Here is a 20,853-nt window from a genome sequence, read left to right as displayed (position 1 = left end):
TTTTTGTTCTTCAGTCTAGTTGTGGAGGACGTTGCTTCACTGGCCCATGTTGGTATTATCATTGCGCTCTTCCGGGGTGTAAGGCAGTTGCTTGCTGGCCATTGGACGGCCGCTTATGGCAGCTTACAAAAGCACATGCCAGCTGCTGGCCAACCCCACTGCAGCCTACGCCGTCGCCGGCGATTCACTGCAGCCCAGCTCCAGGTCGAGCTGTTGTTCATCATCTTAGCTGTAGAGGGCGCAGCGTCATTGGCCCTCATGTGGGATCCGAACTGGGGCCCTGCTGCTCAGAGCTGGTGTCCCAAGCCAACTCTTAACCAACGCGTCACTCGGCCGGCCCCAGGTTTTTTTTGTTTTTGTTTTTATTATGTACATACTTTGAACAAAATCGGGATCATTTTATATATATTTATACACACATACATCATTTTGAATTCATCTTATTTCATTAAAAATAGTAGAAATTTCTAAAACTTTTTAAAGAGCTGTGTCCCGTTGGCTATAAAGGAGTAGAAAATACCAAATCAAAAGGGATTAAACTATAAGAAAATGTATTATTTTTCCTAAGTGAAATTTAATGGGAAGGACTCCCTTTGCACGCTAGAGTCAGCAGCTCACTGGTGCTAGCCAGGACCAGCGTCCTTTTCTCTCTCCTCTCCGCTGTCCTCAGCCTTGGCTGATCCCCCTTGTGGTCACAGGTTGACCACAAGCTTCCTTGTTCAAGCCAGCAGAAAGGGAGAGAACCTGTTGCTCAACCGTGCCTTACCCTTTCTGTCCTGACTTTACGTCCTACCCTTTGGGTCCCCTCCCTGACCATGACAGCTGCCAGGGACTGATGGGCTCAGACTACAGTTTGCCAAACTTCCCTGATGGCAAGAATTACCTGTAGCTCTTGCTGAAAATATAGCTTCTGGCCTCTCGGCTGGAGATTGTAATTCAGTGATTCTGGGAAGGGGCCTGGGAATTTGAATTTTTAACAGGTACCTACAGTGATTGTTGTCACTAGGGAAACTTGGGATTTGCTGTAGTGGGATGGGTGTTCGTGAACTAAACACACTGTCTACCACAGAGCTGGGGTCTTTGTTGGCTCTGGTTTTCCAACCGGTATCTAGTGCTTGGTCAGCATTTATTTATTTATTTTTTTAAACTGATTGTATTTTTATATAATCTGAATGTAATCTTCACATTTACCATTTATACCATTTACAAGATGCTTTTTTCAAACATAATTTAATGAGTTTTAATGAGAAATGTTTTACTACATTAAAACATTTCTAAGTGAAAGAGTCAGTTATATGCGAAAGTCCCCATAAGTCAGAACATTTGTAAATGTTTGAGTGATTTGAATGAAGTCAAATCTTGACCATGGGACCACAAGAAACATAATGGGTTACTGGAGCTGGCAGCAGTGAAATTCCTTTTGTAACTTAACTGAGTAGAAGATGGAATTCTTTATGGAGTTTTTTTTCAGGAAAAAACGATTATCATGAAAGTGTTATCTCCCTTTAGAAAAAAATTGAAACAGTCCAATCGGAGATATCAAAAGAGTCTCCACTTTTGAATGTATACAGTTTTTTCTTTTTACAAATGTATACGTAAATGATGATCTTGATTTCTGTATCAAGGGCCTAAAATAACCATTGCTTTCCCTTCAATAATCACCAGAGCTGCAGCTTTAGAGCAATTCAAGTCTCTTGGTGCTGAGCCCTTAGAGGTGGACTTGAAGGAATCCGGCGAGGGACAAGGCGGATATGCGAAAGAGATGTCCAAAGAGTTCATTGAAGCTGAAATGAAGCTCTTTGCTCAGCAGTGCAAGGAGGTGGATATCCTTATTAGCACGGCACTTATTCCAGGTATGTCATTAGGTTACTGGCACAGCACCTCTACTAATGATATTTTAAAATGAGGGTGAGTAATTGCTTAACATTTGAGTTTCTTGAAGTCAAGATTGATTTACTTTTCAGAAAATGAGAAAGCACATGAAAGGCAGAAAAGACAAAATCACTGTAGCCCCTCGAGAAAAACAGTCATTAATAATTTGGTATATTTTCTTCTAGTCTGTTTTTCTCTGTGTGTGTTTATCTGTGTTCCTAGATCATAGTGTATGTACAAGATTATATTTGTAAGCAATTTCCTCTGTATATACCCTTGATTAATTGGTTTTTAATTTCTGTTCTCTTTGTTAAGATGCTACATTCTTATTGTAGGAAATTTAAACAGTACTGAAAATTATGGAGAGAAAAGAACAGATCTGAAGTTCCATCAGAGATGACTGTTATTAATATTCTGATGATCATTTTTTCATACGTGAGATAGAAAGAGGGGGGAGCTTGTGTGTGTGTGTGTGTATTTATGGAATTTCTAGTATTTTTTTTTACTAAAGGCTATGACACTTTGTCATTTTCTAATTATTTACTTTGACATGTTTGGTCTTTGCAACCAAATTGTGAGCTCTTTTGATAGCAGTAATTAATTTCCAGTCCATTAAAACATCCTCTTCTAAAGAATATTTTTCACTCAATAGATGATTGATGTCAAACCAAGAAGCACTTATTAGTCAGTAGACACTAGCTTGATCTAGCAAGATTTGGGAGTGAAGAAACGCTTCACCTTTTATATTCTTACCTCGTCTTCTGCTGTCCTTTCCTTCTGTTATTGAATAATGAATACTATGCTGGCTCTAATTTTTTTTTCTTTTGAAAGACTTTGGGCCAGATAATAAAGCTTACAGGGTTCATGGTTACTAGTGTCAGATCCTACTAAAGGAGCCTTGCTTTTTCTAGGGGACTGGAAAATTAGAAGTTGCTTTGTCATGAGGTCATGGGAGAGGCAACCCCCTGTCAAACCCCTCCCCAAAATATGGCTATTGTATATCCAAGGGTAGGAAGTTGATTGGCATCGTAACTATGAGCTTGCAGGGGAAAACATGCTTCCCAAATGCTTTTTTTTCTGTCCTCTGTTTATCCAGGTGATACCTGATAGGTGAGCTGGTCTCCAGACACCCCATCCCACCAGAGCTGGCTAGGTGAAGCAGACAGGCAGGAGGGCAATATGGGCTCAGCCCATAGACAAGTCTGAGAGTGTAGAAATGAGGCCAGGCTTGGTTTCTGGAGATGAGTGCATTATCAGGCAAGCCAGGGGCCCAGGGTGGTGTTAGTGAAATCTGTGATGATAGGACTCATGAACAATCAATGGCAAGAGGGCACTTGAGGATTTGTCCTTTTCTTTTGTGGCAGTGGCTCCTGGCTCAGCTGTTTGCACAGGTGGCTTTGTAGGAGGGACCGGATGGCCTTTGCTATATATATCATGATGCGACCTATGAAATAGTAGATGCATGTTGGGGAGAGGAGTTATGAGCTGACTGGATATAACAAGTGGCCAGTAGAGGGTGCTAAAACCTTTACTCACGGAGTAAATGATGAGCACATGAAGCTAGTTTTAGTCGAGTCAGACTCTTACTAAAGAACTAAGGATAATTTGCACATAGTATGTAGAATTATTATTGATCATAAAGCTTGAAATGAGTGCTAGGATTCAAGACTTCGTATATAAAACACATACTGACTTTTAGGGTCAACCCCCAATAATACCTTATTATTTTTTTCCCACTTTTTTTTTTTTTTAAACTTTATTGGGGAACAATGTATTTTTTCCAGGACCCATCAGCTCCAAGTCAAGTTATCATCCTTCAGTCTTAGTTGTGGAAGGTGCAGGCTCAGTTCCAAGTCCAGTCTCTATGTTTCTATCTAGTTGTGGGAGTGGTGTGGGGGGGGTGCAGTCCACCATCCCATGCGGGAGTCGAACCAGCAACCTTGTTGTTAAGAGCTCGCGCTCTCACCAACTGAGCCACCCGGCCGGCCTGATACCTTATTTTATAAGTAGTTTATAGTAAGTGTACTTTAGTAAAAAGTCAAAATGTGTAATAGTCTTAAAGAAGACTTGTTGAAGTTTTATTAACCTGGTCCACTGAGTCTTTCCTGCTTTCAGCCTTTTCTGAAGCTATGAGCACATTAAACTTACATAGAGACCAGTGGATTGCTCTAGAGCGTGCACTCTGAAGACTGGTCCAAAAAAGACCTTTCCGTTACTTTTTTTGAAAACCAAAAAAAGAAAAGTTAATTAGAAAATTATAAGGAAGATGATCTTTTTAAAGATATTTCCTATCTCTGAGAGACTGAAACCTGAATGCATGAGCATTTAAAAAAAAAGATTGAAAAGGTTATTATACAGGCACAAATGCCCTTTGAAAAACAGTGTCTCTGGCATTATACTTTTACAGGTTTATGTCCTGACTTTGCATGCATCACCTGATGGTGTGTCTAGCTCCTGAAAGGCTCTTAGAGCAGAAGTTGTTCTAAAGATTTCCTTGAGTTGAATCCAAAGGGGACTAAGTCAAATGTCAGAAGTTCTCCAAGCTGAGATTCCTTAGACGGTGATCCTCATGGCTGTACCGAAGACCTGGCGTGGCTAAGGATGTTGAGAGAGGGACACAGATCATTAGCTAATTTCAGATAGCAATCTTATGGAGTTGGTAAATTTTCATTTTTCTTAAGTGCACATCAGTCAGTCGATTTGAAAAACAGTAATCTTGTACTTATGTAGATTATACATGGAATGAAATAGGTTTGTAGCCAACTAGTTATTACTCTGCCAGGTATTTTGTACCAAATACTTGTACCAGACCACCCTAGATTGGGTTGAGCGATGGGTTAAGGCTAGAATTTCACTTAATGTGGTTGACTTCAGGATAGGGCCTAGGGGACAGTCCCATTATGCGGTGCTATGCACGCAAGGGAAAGCTCCCAACCTTGCTGTCCAGCTCTTTGGCCTTTGGGGATACTGTTGAAAAATAAGGCAGCCCACTCTCTGGTAATGTTCAGGCAGTGCTTATAATCTTTTTTACTATATCTTTTGAGACACTAGAGATTTTTCAGCATTCCTGTTGCTCTGGAACCCTTTTAGAAAGACTGCATAGACTTGGAATATTTAACTAGGAAGAGACTGAATTGGAAATCTGATCTGTTAAGTTAGGGAGGAGGATGTTGGTGTGGGGAGAGGAGGAATCATAGTGGCTTAGCACTGACTGGGTATTAGGAAAATTTCACCTAAATTCCAGTGAGAATTACGAGTACTGTGGAGCACACACTAAGTCTACCCCGACAGAAACAACCTTTTCTGTTTAAAACCTTTCCTGATGACCACCTTATGAAAAAAATCATAAGCATCTAGCCCACTCCCCTTCCCCACCTCAGGTCTTGCCCTTATTTTGTAATTGAACCATAGCTATTGGAAAGCCTGGGGTTTTGTTTAGTACGATGACAGTCTCTTGGACCACTCGGGTTCCCAGCATCATTAGATAAAGGCATCTGCAATGATCAGGATTGGATCACATTAACCCTCCCCCTGGCCCCCAACCTATGCTGTAAAGGTTGTTCCCCTTGGTAAGGCATTCATTATCTTTCAGTGTCTAGTCCTGATTTAGCTTTCAGGCCTTATGTTAAACTAATTTATGACTCCCTGGGTCTGATTTCAGTCATGCTGGCTGCCGTGATCTCTGCAAATAGGCCAAGGACTTTCAGGCCTTTTACACAAATATATTCCATTTTTGGAACACTGCCCCTGCCCTTCCCTGCCTTTTGAAATCCCACTCAACTCAGTTACCACTTCCTCTAGTTTCTGCTGTCTCCTACTCAGTAGGAAACACCTTTTTTTTTGCATTTATAGCACTTGGCCTGTGCCTCAGATTCCAGTAGCTCTCAGTCTCATTGCCCCTTAGTTGCCCCATCTCCCTGTGTGTGCAGCAGGAGTGTTTGGTTTATCTCTGCCATGGCGGGTGCTTAGCATACGGCCTTGTACACAATGGTGGCTCATAATAATTCTGGGTGCCTTCCTTTGGTCTTGGTTGGTACAATCCGTTTTATTTTTCCAGTGCTATCCAAGGAAAGATAGTATACTCTGTTGCCTCAACTTTGGATAGGAACACTGCAGAGGCTAATATAAGGCTCGGAACCCGACGTTTTCATTTTCATCAGATAAATACCCAGAAGTGAAATTGCTGAGTCGTGTGGTAGTTCTATAACATTTTTAGTGTTTTGAGGACCCTCCGTACTGTTTTCCATTGTGACTGCACCGATTTGCAATCCCACCAGCAAGTGTTCTCTTTCCTCCACATCCTCGCCAACACTTGTTGTGTGTTGACTTTTTGATAATAGACATTCTAACTGGTGTGAGGTGGTATCTCATTGTGGTTTTGGTTTTCATTTCCCTGATAATTAGTCATGTTGAGCATCTTTTCATAAGTCTGTTGGCCATTCGTTTGTCCTCTTTGGAGAAATGTCTCTTTACGTCCTCTGCTCATTTTTTGATTGAATTATTTATTATTATTATTATTTTTGTTACTGAGTTGTATGAGTTCCTTATATATTTTGGATATCAATCCTTTATCAGATATGACATTTGCAAGTACCTTCTCCCTTTCAGTAGGATGTCTTTTTTGTTTTGTTGATGGTTTCCTTCACTATGCAAAAGGTTTTTAGTTTGATGAAGTACCATTTGTTTATTTTTGCTTTTTTCCCCCTTGCTTGAGGGGATCTATCCAAAAAGATATTACCAGAACTGATGTCAAATAGTTATTACCTTTGTTTTCTTCTAGGAGTTTTATGGCTTCAGGTCTTACATTTAAGTCTAATCCATTTTGAGTTTATTTATGTGTATGATGTAAGAGAGTGGTTCAGTTTCATTTTTTGAATGTATCCAGTTTACCCAACACCACTGTTAAAGAGACTGTGATTTCTCCATTGTATATTCTTGCCTTCTTTGTCATAAATTAATTGACCATATGAGTAAGGGTTTATTTCTGGGCTCTGTATTCTGTTCCATTGATCTCTGTATCTGTTTTTATGCTAGTACCATATGTTTTATTATAGCTTTGTATTATACTTTGAAATCAGGGAGTGTGATACCTCCAACTTTGTTCTTTCTTTTCAAGATTGCTTTGGCTATTTGGGGTCTTTTGTGATTCCGTATACAGTTTTAGGATTCTTTGTTCTAGTTCTGAGAAAAATGCTATTGGTATTTTGGTAGGGATTGCATTGAATCTATAGATGGCTTTGGGTAGTATAGGCATCTTAATGATATTAATCCTTTCAACCCATGAGCATGGTATGTTCTTCTATTTATTTGTGTCCTCTTCAATTTATTTCTTTAACGTCTTATGGTTTTCTGAGTACAGGTCTCTTACCTCCTTGCTTAAATTTATTCTTAGGTATTTTATTTTTCTTGATGCAGTTGTAAATGGGATTGTTTTCTTAATTTCTCCTTCTGATCATTATTGTATTTATCCAGAAAACCCCCTAATTTGAAAAGATATATGCACCCCTGTGTTCATTGCAGCATTATTTACAATAGCCAAGATATGGAAGCGCCCTAACCTAGGTGTCCATTGGTAGATGAATGGATAAAGAAAATGGGATTTTAAATGTGTGTGTGTGTGTGTGTGTGTACACACACACACACACACACACACACACACACACACACAATGGAATACTACTTAGCAGTAAAAAAAAAAAAAAAAANATTGTGACAACCTGGATCTAACACAAGAGATTTCAGTCTCCTGGAAAATCAGTATCAGTTCTCCATCTGATGCTACCTGTCTCTTTGAATCCGTCTTTCACATGGAGTAGAAATATAGTAAAAAAGAAGAACTTTCCACAGTAATTTTCAAACTTGTTCTTTCAGGCAAGAGAATAATTGAATACAATGATGTGTGCATTTTTGAAATTCCACAAAGATAATATTGTTTTGGGGACTAAACAAAGTTTTCCCCTAAAGTAAAGATTTATTTTTCAGATTTTTCTTTTCCTTCTTCTGTAAACATTATGATCTTACTATATAGATCAGTGATTTCCAACTGTTTTGGAATTATTTAGCATTTTTAATGAGTAATCAGACTCATCAACCATCTTCCTCTCCCTTAAATGTATTGTTGTAGAGAATGGTTGTACAGAATTTTGTAATACCACTTCTACAAAGTCCTATCTGTTTTGAGAATTTTGAAGGGCAGAGAGAAATACAGAAATGTTGCAACAGCAGTACTAAGGGTTGGTAACCACAGGCAGTCTACACACCTCTTGGTAGCTTTCATCACTGACAGGACAACTAACTTGTCATCAAGAGGAGGAGGCCAAAATGTGGCGTTTTCCATTGCCATTTATCAATCTTGACTTCTTAGAGTGTGTTTGAACACATTTAGTGAGTAACTGGGCTAAATTTAACAAATGTTCTGTTAAGAAAATTTGTGGCACAGAATTATATTCTTGTTTGGTCAGTTATTTCTCCAAAAGTGTGTTGCAAGATTGGGAAGCATTATGCTCCCCTGCGGGCAGTCCCTGAGTAGAAAAGGGTAGGGAAGCTGAGGCATTTTGGTGAAATAGCACCCGATGGAGTTACGGCTAACAGCTGGTACTTCCCACCATATGCATTTCTGTTAACTTCTTCATTCTAATTTCCCTATCCTTTCTTGTGCCTTAGTATTAGTTAGGGTGGTTTAGCTGGTATAACAGATTAACCCCAAAGCGTATAATGGCTCAGACATTATAGAAATTTACTTGCTGAGTTAACAGTAATGGATGGTTGACACATTGGTGGGCAACCCTCCTTCATGTGGTCATCTGGGGAATTCAGGTATAACAATGTTGCCATTGTTATGACCCTATGAAGGTCACTCTGGGCACTGTCTCTATTCCAGCCAGCCACAGGGAAAGGGACATGGAGGACTGTGCGTGGGGTGCATAGAAGTGGCATACACCAGCCCCACGCACGTTTCTTTTGCTAAGACTTAGTCACATGGCCAAACCTAACGGTGAAAGAAGCTGAGAATTATTGCCTAGCTGTGTGCTCAGGAATAGAACAATTTATTATTCTGCTAGGGTGGCCATAACAAAACATCACAGACTGGGTGGCCTAAAGAACAGAAATTAATTTTCTCACAATCTGGAGGCTAGAAGTCCACGGTCAAGGTGTTGGTGGGTTTGGTTTCTTCGAAGGCCTCGCTCCTTGGCTTGTAGATCGTCCTCTTCTTGCTATGTCCTCACATGGTCTTGGTGTCTCTTTTTGTGTCCACATTTCCTCTTGTTTTAACACCAGTCAGATTGGATGAAGGCCCATCCTAATGGCCTCATTTTAATTTTATCACCCCTTTAAAGTCTTTATCTCCAAATGCAGTTGCATTCTGAGGTGCTGGGGGTTAGGGCTTCAACATATGAATTTTCTGGGGACATAATTCAGCCCATAACAAACGTGGATTTTGGTGAGTATCGAATAAACTCTTTTCTCTTCCCTACTTTGTAATTTTATCTGCTTATGTTTAATTTCTTCATTGGGAATCAGATCATGGATTTAGAGACAGAGTAGATTCAGATTTCCAGTACCGCTGTTTAACAGCTGATGTGTGTCTTTCAGATTCCTCATCCCTGAACGGGGGATAAAAATTTTCACCTTGCAGACTTGTTCTGAGGAGTAGATGAAGAACAAACCCAGTGTAGGGCCTGGCATACAGGATATTAACATATCTCCCCTTTCTTCCATTGGTGATTCCTAGTCTTGCATATGGTACTCAGGAATAAAAAGCTTATTGACTTTTGCAACGAAAAGTCCAGATATTCTCAAGGTTATGTAGAATGTTGAAGATGGTCTTTGAAATTGTCAGGCTATGGACATACTCATGAAGTTATAAACCCACACCCATTAGATGGCAATCTGGCATGGGTTTCCCTGTGGAGGAACATGACTTACTTTTTTTTTAATCTGAATTTTCTGAAAATATCCATTTTATTAAGGCTCATTCTGGACTAACTTGAATAACATGGGAAATAAATGGTATTATTTCTGTTTTTAAAGATAACGTTTTGACTATTTTATATTAACTAGTAAAATCAGACTGGATAGTAAATATTCATTAATTAATTTTTTAGGGATTTTTGTAGCTAATGTACATCTAAACATGGGTTGGAGGGAACACAAAGAATGTTATAATTTATATAAAAATATTATACATTTTCTTATTTGTGCTATTTAAGTTTGGTAGATTGTTTTGTGAGGACTTCCATAGCTTATAAAGCCATGGTAAAATCTTGACTAATTTTGATTTTTATCTATACAGAATTGTGTAGCTGTGAGAGGTAAATTATTAGGCTAATCCTTAAATTTTTTTATAAATGTGTTCTTTAATAGGTAAAAGCTTACTTTTGGGTTTGTTCTTTAAATAAATCTTTAGGGATTTCTGCAGTCTGCTAAAATATACTGTTGACCAATCATATTTTGTAGGCATTACATTTAGAAATATATCAAGACATCCAATTTGTAAACGCCAACTGTTTGCCGGCCTGTCTTTCTCTCTGCATAATTAATTTTGCAGAGAAAAATTTCCTATAATTCCCACATATAAAGTACTCTGCTTGACTCTTGAAGTTTGGGTCAGAATCTATATTGAGGAACACAGTTGTCTTAGCCTCTAGTGATTTCTAACAGAGATGGAGCAATTGCATTGGTACATTGCTCTATGCACCACGGGGCTGGCTAAATCAGAGACCCATGAAATAATGGACTCATGGATCCAATGGTCAGCACTTTCTTGCCACGTCCTGTCTATTACATAATCATCTCTTTTTCTCATATGTATATACATATATGTATAAAATTCCTTTTGTCCTCATCTGTACCATTTTTATAGCTTAAGACCCAATACTTGAACTCCATCTGTGCTTTTGAAATTCCAAAAGAGCCTTTAGTGGTAACCATTAGGATGCCTTTGGCTGCCGGAAGCAGAAGTTCCAGCACAATCTGCCTTAAACAAGAACATTTTCAAGGGTTATGTAACTGAAAAAAGTCCAGCTGTAATCGTGGTCAGGTGTGCGGCAGGGGCTCTAGCTGTGCTCCTTTGTATTCTCTTAGCTTTGCCGTCTTTGAGCTGGTTCCATCCTCAGTAGTAGAAGGCAGCAAGAGTTTCACGCCTCCAGTTTGCACAACACAACATCCAGAGGATGAGACAGGCCAGCTCTGATGGCTCGCTCTTGAAGAGCAGGTGAAGCTTCTTTTTCAGAAGCCCTTTGCAAACTTCCCCTTGTACTTATTGCCCATTCCTGAACCAGTCCATGCTGGCAGGACAGTGAGATGCCCCTTGACTTCCACCTGGATTTCTGAACCAGTCACTCATAAATTGATGAGATTACCCTCAGGCCAGCCAGGCCCACCTCTGGAGTTGTTTCTGAGGTCATTTCCCCTGAAGCTCATGGATTGTGGAGAAAATGGAAATCAAGAGGAGGAAATGATGCTGGGTAAACACCAACAATGCTCAGTGCAAAACTATGTTCTTACAATGACATTTCTTAATGTGTAAATGGTGTAGTTCAGAATGGCTTTATATGCTCTGTTTGGCATTTAGTCAGTGTACAGTATTGCATTAGATTGAAAAATTATCCTTGTCTTCCTAGTATTTGTTCATGAGAAATCGATTTTGGTTTGGATAAATGTATTCTGTAATTTATATTAGTAATCTCTTTGCTACTGTATTGTTAAATGTAACATGTTCTTGTTAAAGCAGGAAATTTTTCTTAAGCCAGTCTTAATTTGACGCCTTGCAGGCCAGGAAGTTAGGAATTTCCCCATCTGATTAAATGCCATTGAATAATTCCAGTAAGTAATGCTAAATGCTCTTTGGAATCATTATAAAATTTTGTGGTAAACCCATTTCATCTGAGTGTCTTCTTGTTCTGAACATATTTAGTGGTTTCCTGTTAATTTCTTTCTTTCATTCTTCTTTTTATTTGATGTCATTAGAGTTGTCTGTGAGGGCTTGATTCTTTTCCCAGTAAGATAGAACTGAGAACTTATTGATTACAGATGATCATGTTAGGCCTGATTCATTCAGAGGGGGTATGATATTGCAAAACTTCCTCTTAAATTGTTAGCTGTTGGTATTTAGTTTAAGCTAAGTTGCTTTTAAAAAAAAATTTAGTGTTGTAGACAGGCCAATGATTGATATATTCTTTTGCTACATAGCAATAAGTTATTAAAGCTATTTTTAGAAATGAGTAATTTTTTCTAGAGGTTTCTAATTTTCATACTTTTATAACTGCATTCTTAGTATTCGATTAATGAGAAAATAAGTATAAAAAGATATTATGAATTAAATCATATCTAAGAGTGAATTTCTAAGAATCACAGCATACATGCATACATCTAGAAACTGCACATATGTGAGTACTCTTTTAAATCCATAGTCAATTCTTGGTGCACGCAGAGATTCAAAGATACGTAACACTAATCTATGGCATTCCTACTCACCCCCAAATAGTGGCCAACCAATTGGGAAGCTCTATAATTAAAATTTTTAGATGAGTGCTTTAAATATCTCAGCTATTCCAGTAATAAAACTGTTCACTAACCTTTGAATGCAGCCTGTTTCAGACCTAAAATATTAGACCTCAGAGCTATAAGTGAAAATTTCTTTCTCTATCTAGCCTGTACATGGTAGGCACTAAATAAGTTTTAACTAAGTCAATGAATGAATGAATATTTGAATGATGACGATGAGTGCATGATATTCCACCATTGTCTTGGCAAAAGTATGGAAATAAACTCCCAACTGGGAGAAAATTGAGTAATCTTACTAGGGAACTTAATGTCCATGAACGAGAAGGAACCAAGAAATATTTCATGAAGTTGAACTTCATGCCAAATCTTTCATCCACAGTTTGTATTGTACCAGGAAATATATTTAAAAAAAATTTCTCTCCTTGTTAATTTTTTTCTATCATAGTGATTTATGTTTTAGGGAGGTGGGTTGAGGAAATGTAGTAACCTTGGTCTTTTTTGTATATCTCATCTTTTTTTCAGATAAATGATAAAATTAACAGAAATGAGCAGTCAAAAAGGGAAAACCCAATTGTGCCTCTAAAAAAACCCCCACTCTTATCTGCCTTTCTTTTTATTAACTCTTCTGACTTCTACAGTTATGTCCGATATATTCATTATCTTTTATCCTTGTATCTCGGATCCGCACCTGGCTTTCTCTGGGGTATTTCGGATGTCTCTTTATATTTGAAGGATTTGTATTAAACATTGTATACTTTTCTATATTCTATATGGTACAAAAAATCTGTACATGTCTCCCTGTTTGTTATCCATCCTCAGTTTTGTCTCTCTCCCTTTATAAGTGTTTTGGCGCACCCTTTGTAAGGCTGTCCTAACTATAGCTTCCTGTGCTGTAGTGGGCAGGGCAGATGGCTTTGAGTAAAGCCTTTCCAATTGGTACGTAAATAGATTGGTCCAATGGCATTTCTAAGTTATTTTAATTCTTCTAATACAACTCTTTAATCTATGTATTCAACTTAAAGCAGAAACTGGTTGTGATTATGCAGGAGTATTTTATTTATTTCATAAAAATAGTATGTGATTTTTGTTGGAAACGCAGTAAAGCACAAAGTAAACAATAAAGATCATCTGTGATCGCTCTAGTGAGAAATACTATTAACATTTTACTATTTCTGCCTGGAACTAGTGTCACAAGAGCCATCGTCTTCCTTGTTTGCTGTCTTCTTCACCATTTGCCATTTCCCCTGTCAGAGAATGTAAATCATTTAATGTTAGGTCCAAATAAACATGCTGTAGGGTACATACATCTGTTTTCAAAAAAAGGAAAGCAATGTATGCCAAACCAAACTAAAATGATTCAGACTATCTGCTGCTTGAGTAATCAGGTTCACGGAAGTTTGGGACAAGAAATTGGAGTTTATTAAGGGCACTCAGTTTCTCTTACCACTTCAACAGGGCTTTGTCCAGACATTCTTCTTACCTTTGTGCTTAGACTGTGGTTCTTTGTGGCAAGATACTTTGGTTGGTAAAACATAATAGGGAGCAAAGGATCCACTGAGGTGGAAAAAACAACAAAACACTTTACCATTTTCCTTCAGCCTTTTCTCACCAAGCATTTTTTATTATGTTAGATCAAAATTTTCTTACTTTCTTACTTTCCCTATTTACTACTATAGTATAAAAATTTCCCCTTAATATAATATAGTGAGTTGTTAAGAACTCTTGGTAAATATATTTTAATGGTTTTGTAGAATTTTATTGTTTGAAATACTGTATTTTATTTAACTGTTCCCCCAAAGTTGGGCTTTTTATTTATTTTGATTTCCAGGTTTTGTCAATTGAAAATAATGATCTAACATTTTTTCTGTTTTATTGCTGTGTATGTATTTTTATTCATTTCCGAAGGATTAATCAAATCTTAGAAGTAGAATTACTGGATGAATGGATATCAACATTTTTGGCCATTTGATGCATGTGTGATAAACAATGCTTTCCTGAAAGATTGTGCAGTTCATAATCTCATCACTAGACTGTCCAGCTATTTGTTTCATTTTAACATTATGATTTTTTGATTCTTTCAGTTACAGAGGCAAAAAAGAAAGTATCTCACTTTTTGTACTCACATTTCTTTGCTGCTTATTGAGGGCGGACATTTTTTTTAGTTGGTTGTTACCATTTCTCTTTGAAATGACCATTTGTATTTATTGTTCATTTATCTATTAGGATCTTAGTGTTTTGTTTTATTTAAATTTCTGTTAGCTTTTTATTATATTAATTTTTAGTCATATTTATGTTTTTTTAGGACTGTAATATATATATTTCATATTTAAATCTATTGATGTTTTCCTTTGTAATTTTTCCCCATTGCTTTAAGTTTAGTAAGTGCTTTTTAATCCAAAGGCTGGAGAGCTATTCACCAAGGTTTTTTTCCCCCCCTTTCTCTTTATGGGTTGATTCTCTTCTTTTTAATTAATTTTGACCTATACAGTATGGAGTTTAGTTTGTAGTATGATATAGTTTGATATAGTATGATACTAAGTTTGGGTGGATTTTGTTCCCTAATACGTAACTCATCTCGTTTCTTTTGTTTCTCCCATTTTGTGATGCTTCCCTTATCACACAGTCCGTTTTTATCACAGTAGGCTGCCAGGATAAGGTGGTATTTTGAAATTGCCTTCTCAGTCTTTTTTTCCTTTCTTGACCTATTCTTTTGAGGATTTGCTCATTTGGAACTTTTTATGTACTACCCTGCTTCTTTTTTTGGCTCTATTTTTTTCTCTTCTGTTTTTAATTTTTATCTCTGCACTTTTCATAATTTTCAAAAAATTAATCCACATGTGAGTGCTTCAAGGCAGCTGCCCTGTTACATCCATCATTGTATTCCCTGGAGCCCTTATTGAATTTTTTTAAATTATAAAATTAAAACAAGCTTTTATAGAAAATTTGGGAGATAAGGAAAGCACAAAGAAAAAAATAAATTATTCTTAGTATCACCACTCAAAGATATCTTGGTATTGTTAAACATTATGCTATATAGAATTTAATAGAAACTCTATACTATATGTAGTATTTTATGTACCGGTATGTATAAATATACATATATGTGAAGCATTCATATGTGTATGTATATATTTCATTTTTACTGAAGGGGAGCATCCTCAATTTACTATTTTGTTTTGTGCTTTTTACTTATAATAATTGCATGTCTTCTAAATATTCCTGTTACTTAAGTAAAAATTTTAACTCATTATTTGACTATACACTAAATAAGTTATATGAAAGACTATGCTATCTTTTCAAAAGTGATTGAATTTTGGAGTGATGATATGGACGTGATAATATTGTTACCTCTGTTAAGATGCGTGCGTGTGCTGAAAGTTGTGTCAGCAACTACAGAATTGTTTTGTGAAAGCTGAATGAGTAAAATCAAAGAAGACAAATAGGTGGCACCTCAGTTTTCTAGAGAGCTTAAATGGTTTGGGCCACTTGATGTCTGGTGAAGTGGGTAGCATTACCGTTTGGGGATGAATCCTTAGCTATAGATGATGAATCAGAAGAAAGAAAGAATTCAAAATTTCAAGGGCAGGAGAAATTAGTTAGATGCCAAATCAAATTTGTGCGGTTGATGGCCATAACGCCGGTGCACTTGGAAGACAAAGCGGGTGGACCTGGATTCCAACTGGATATTACCAAGAGTAGCTTAAGCCATGTCAACCGAAGATGAGAGTATAAAGTAAGCGGGGAGGAAAAGCTGTGACAAACAAGAGGCTGGTTAATAGAGAAGTGGCTCTGGACCCATGAGGGTGATGGCAGTAAATACCTGGAAAGTACAGGATAGCTCTTTAAATTTGCCACTTCACGTGGATGCAACCATATGACCCATAGTTTTAAATCACTGCAGAGCTGAACAGCATAACCTTTATTTAGGGTAGAGTCCTCAGATGTATGTGATTTGCATCCCTAAATTCTCACTCTTGAGTAATGTTTAGTTAAATATTCAAGATGTCTTTGTTGGACTACAGTGGGGAAGGGAGAGGAAGGGAATGCTTCCAGAGAATTTTGAGAAGTGGTGCAACTGTCAGGACTTCAGGGTGTTGTCTTTGGGGGAGAATATCACTTCATTCTCACTCTTTATGGAGGCTCAGAAGAGACACCCAGAGATCATTTGACAAACTATGTGGTAGCCACCCCAGTGTGGTTGGAGGCAGAAGCTCCAGTGGGTTGAGGTGAACATCCAGGCTGTTGTGCAACCAGGAGAAGGAGCAGATCAAGACCCCCCAAAACAAGTTTGCCTCCTTCATCGACAAGGTGCGGAGCCTGGAGCAGCAGAACAAGATTCTGGAGACCAAGTGGAAACCCCTGCAGCAGCAGAAGATGACTTGCAGCAACATGGACAACATGTTCGAGAGCTACATCAACAACTGTTGGCGGCAGCTGGACACGTTGGCCCAGGAGAAACTGAAGCTGGAGTTGGAGTTTGGCAACATGCAGGGGCTGGTGGAAGACTTGAAGAATAAGTACGAGGACAAGATCAATAAGCGCACAGAAATGGAGAATGAATTTGTCCTCATTAGGAAGGATATGGATGAAGCTTCCATGAATAAGGTAGAGCTGGAGTCCCGCCTGGAAGGGCTGACTGATGAGATCAACTTCTACAGGCAGCTGCATGCAGAGGAGATCCGTGCGCTGCAGACCCAGATCTCCCACATGTCTGTGTGCTGTTTATGGACAACAACCACTCCCTGGACCTGGACGGCATCACTGCTGAGGTCAAGGTCCAGTACGAGGAGATCGCCAACCACAGCAGGGCTGAGGCTGACATCATGAACCAGATCAAGTCCCTTCGGTTATCCCTGCAGATGTTAGCTGGGAAGCAATGGGATGACCTGCGTTGCACGAAGACGGAGATTTCTGAGATGAACTGGAACATCAGCTGACTATAGGATGAGAGCGAGGCTCTCAAAGGCCAGAAGGCTTCCCTGGAGGCTGCCATTACTGATGCTGAGCAGTGTGGGGAGCTGGCCCTCAAGGATGCTCAGGTCAAGGTTGCTGTGTTGGAGGTCGCTGAGAACCGCCAAGCAGGACATGGCCCGGCAGATGCATGAGCACCAGGAGCTCATGAATGTCAAGCTGGCCCTTGATGTGGAGATTGCCACCTACAGGCAGCTACTGGAGGGCAAGGAGAGCCAGTTGGAGACTGGGATGCAAAACATGAGTATCCATACCAAGACTACCAGCAGCTACTCAGGTGGGCTGAGCCCGGCCTATGGGAACATCACAAGCCCTGGTTTCAACTACGGCCTGAACTTCCGGTCCAACTTCAGCTCTGACAGGGGCTCTGACTCCTTCAGCTGCACCAGCACCAGCTCCTCCAAGACCGTGGTTGTGAAGAAGATAGAGACTCTAAACAGCAAGCTGGTGTCTGAGTCATATGATGTCCTGCCCAAGTAAAAGGCTAGGCTACCGAGGTCCCTCTTGGCCTCCAACCCTGTGGGAAAGGAGCTGAGCAAGGGAGCGTTGGGCACAGGAGACATCCCAGTCCTCAGCCCACCCTTGGGGGAAGAGTCTGCTGCCTAGAGGACTGCCTGTTACTCATGCCCCCAACTAAAAGCTAAGTCAAGTGTTTTTTCCAAAATAAAGTCTCAACTGGCTCTTGCCAACCCTAAAAAAAAAAAGAAACAAGCAAAATGTTTATCTCTTCATGAGTGGTACTGGATGTAAACCACTTATAAGAGCAGTACTGAGTTTTCCACGCTGAGCGAGTGGCAAGGCTTGCTTGCTAGCTAAATGGTTCCCTCCTGCACTCTGGCTTTGCAGCTCACGCTCTTACTGCTTCCTTAGGAGAACGACCACTCTCACCTGTGTTATGGGCTTTAGGGGTCTCTTGAAAGAGTTAACATTTCAGATGTTAAATTCCTGAGTACCGAGAGATTACTGTAATACTTAGAATGTGGGAGAGAGGCGGTAGAAGAGGGTAAAAGAGGATCAAATAGTATATGGGATAGAAGGACAATTGACTTTGGGTGGTGAACACACAATGCAATATACAGATGATGTATTATAGAATTGTACATACACTTGAAACCTATATAATTTTACTAACCAGTGTCACTCCAATAAAATTAATAAAAAAAAGAGGAAGGAGAATTAGGAGTGTCATGAATAGTTCTGCTTATAGTTTATGTTTATTGTACATACTGTTTACTGTTACTTCCCTATGCTGTTATTTTTTTTCCTACCAATGCTTTAGTTACTTTTTCATAGTATTTTCCAAATGTGTCTTTTTCTATGATTTTTTTCTTAAATAGACTTAGGTTCTTTTTCAAATTAAATAATAGAGGTTTAACATTTTTATTTTGATATCAGCATTATCCTCTGATTTTCATGACACTTGACTTAGATTTTATACCTGAAAACATAAACCTATTTTCCTTAAGACTTTTTATTTAAAACTTTAGAAAGCTCCTTTAGAAGAATAATATTTATTGTTTCAAAGAAGCCCTTTTCTGAAAGTCAATGAGTTCTTGTTTTTCTTTAAAACATTTTTGCTGATAAATTTAAGTAAACTTGATAAATATAATGCTGTTATTTAAAAAAATGTTAACAGTGATTAAAAATTATAATTTATACTGTTTTCTTTGATTCTTATTAGGTAAAAAAGCTCCAGTTTTATTTAGTAAAGAAATGATTGAGTCGATGAAGGAAGGCTCAGTTGTTGTGGATTTAGCTGCGGAGGCTGGTGGAAACTTTCAAACCACTAAGCCAGGGGAGCTGTATGTTCATAAGGTATATCAAAAAGCTTCTTCTATCTACACACCAACTCCCATACCTTTAGTGATTTGTGCAAGAGTGTTTATTCCTTTAAATATTTAGAGAAACTGAGGCATGAAATTTTTAGAAATAAAAATAGCTCCTTTTTTAAAAGCTCCTTTTGAAATACGTATTTGTTTGTGAGTATGTGTATATATTTATAAAGATACAGAATTTCAAAACTTAGCCTAGACTCTGACTGAAAATTGTCCTAGGAAGAATGTGAGCATTTGATAATAGATCTTTCTGACTGTATTTTTAATCATTTAGGGAATTACTCACATAGGCTACACCGACCTTCCCAGCCGAATGGCCACTCAGGCCAGCACCCTCTATTCCAACAACATCACTAAGCTCCTGAAGGCCATCAGCCCTGACAAAGACAATTTTCATTTTGAAGTGAAAGATGACTTTGACTTTGGTACAATGGGTCATGTCATTAGAGGAACTGTAGTGATGAAGGTAAGTAAAGAGATCTGTTCCTTCCTGTGTTTTCATTTCAAATTTATTTTAGGATTTCTGTTAATGGAAGAATCCTATTTAGAATTGGGATATATTCCAATAAAGTATTGATGTGCTGGGTTTATGTCAATAAAAATCACTTAAAATGCAGAATGATTTAAATAAAAATATTCCAAAGACTTATATACACAACTAAAAATGTATATATTTATTATATGACTCCCCTAAAATATGCATTGCTTTAGAAAAACAGAAACGAATAAAGCAAAACATGAGAATTGAATAAAGTAAAAAATGTTTCTCCAACCTATCTGCTTTTAAGGGTTTGATCTGTTGTCTTCCATACGTCTTCCATGCACATATAAATTATAATATCTGTGCATGTATGTGTAATACAAACATCATATATTTATATAAAATAAGTTATAAATTATATGAATTTATATACAATTATTTTTAAACGCATCTTTTTCCCCATCATGATAGCTATCTTCTGTGTTTTTGAAACACTGGATTGACCTTAAAAAAATACTATTCTTCTAATTTTTGTTAGGATGGTGATGTGATTTTCCCTGCTCCCACACCAAAAAATATTCCTCAAGATGCCCCAGCAAAACAGAAGACAGTGGCTGAGCTGGAAGCTGAAAAAGCAGCTACTATTTCACCCTTCAGGAGGACGATGACAACGGCTTCTGCATATACAGCAGGTGAGAATGACATTTAGCAGGATTAGTCCTGATTATTTGAATTTTGAAAGTAACGTATTAATTGTCAAAGTCAACAAATGAAATGCTGTTGTCCTTCTTTGGAGTCTGTTAGGAATTGGAACTGATAGAAGCAGTTTTTTTTCATAAACATGGTACCTGTCCCACCTCTGTGGAATTGGAGAGTGTATTGATTGCCTACCCCAAGAGATAGAGGCACTGTGCTAAATATGGGAATGAATGTGTATGAAATAATATGCAGGCTATTAATACTTTAAAATATATTTTAATATTTTTATCTACATCAAATATATTGAGTAGTGGTGTATGTCAGATTGTATTGGTGTTAAGTGAATATAAATATGGTTATTTGTTTATTTTGTGGTTTATAAAACATCAGTTGTGATTATCTGCACAGCTGGGTAAGACTGCGGAATCAAATGTTTACACTGAAGAATAAGTACTACAATACAGGTAGAGCCTTTGAACGTTTGACTAA

The 20,853-nt window shown here is 38.1% G+C and overlaps 1 protein-coding gene and 1 pseudogene across 1 annotated transcript in view; both read left to right on the top strand.

Moving 5' to 3' along the window:
• Nucleotides 1-20,853, top strand: part of NNT (nicotinamide nucleotide transhydrogenase) — a gene marked incomplete in the record, with an annotated part of 93,621 nt that overhangs the window by 24,394 nt on the left and 48,374 nt on the right. Inside the window, 4 exon segments of the mRNA XM_019661517.1 lie at nucleotides 1,666-1,853; nucleotides 19,031-19,164; nucleotides 19,459-19,650; nucleotides 20,204-20,357. Coding sequence (XP_019517062.1) covers nucleotides 1,666-1,853; nucleotides 19,031-19,164; nucleotides 19,459-19,650; nucleotides 20,204-20,357 — 668 coding nt within the window.
• LOC109392848 (keratin, type II cytoskeletal 8 pseudogene) lies at nucleotides 16,004-17,871 on the top strand (annotated as a pseudogene).

This window comes from Hipposideros armiger, unplaced genomic scaffold (genome assembly GCF_001890085.2).
Source record: "Hipposideros armiger isolate ML-2016 unplaced genomic scaffold, ASM189008v1 scaffold_351, whole genome shotgun sequence".
Lineage (NCBI taxonomy): Eukaryota > Metazoa > Chordata > Mammalia > Chiroptera > Hipposideridae > Hipposideros > Hipposideros armiger.
This window is presented reverse-complemented; position numbering and strand designations above follow the sequence as displayed.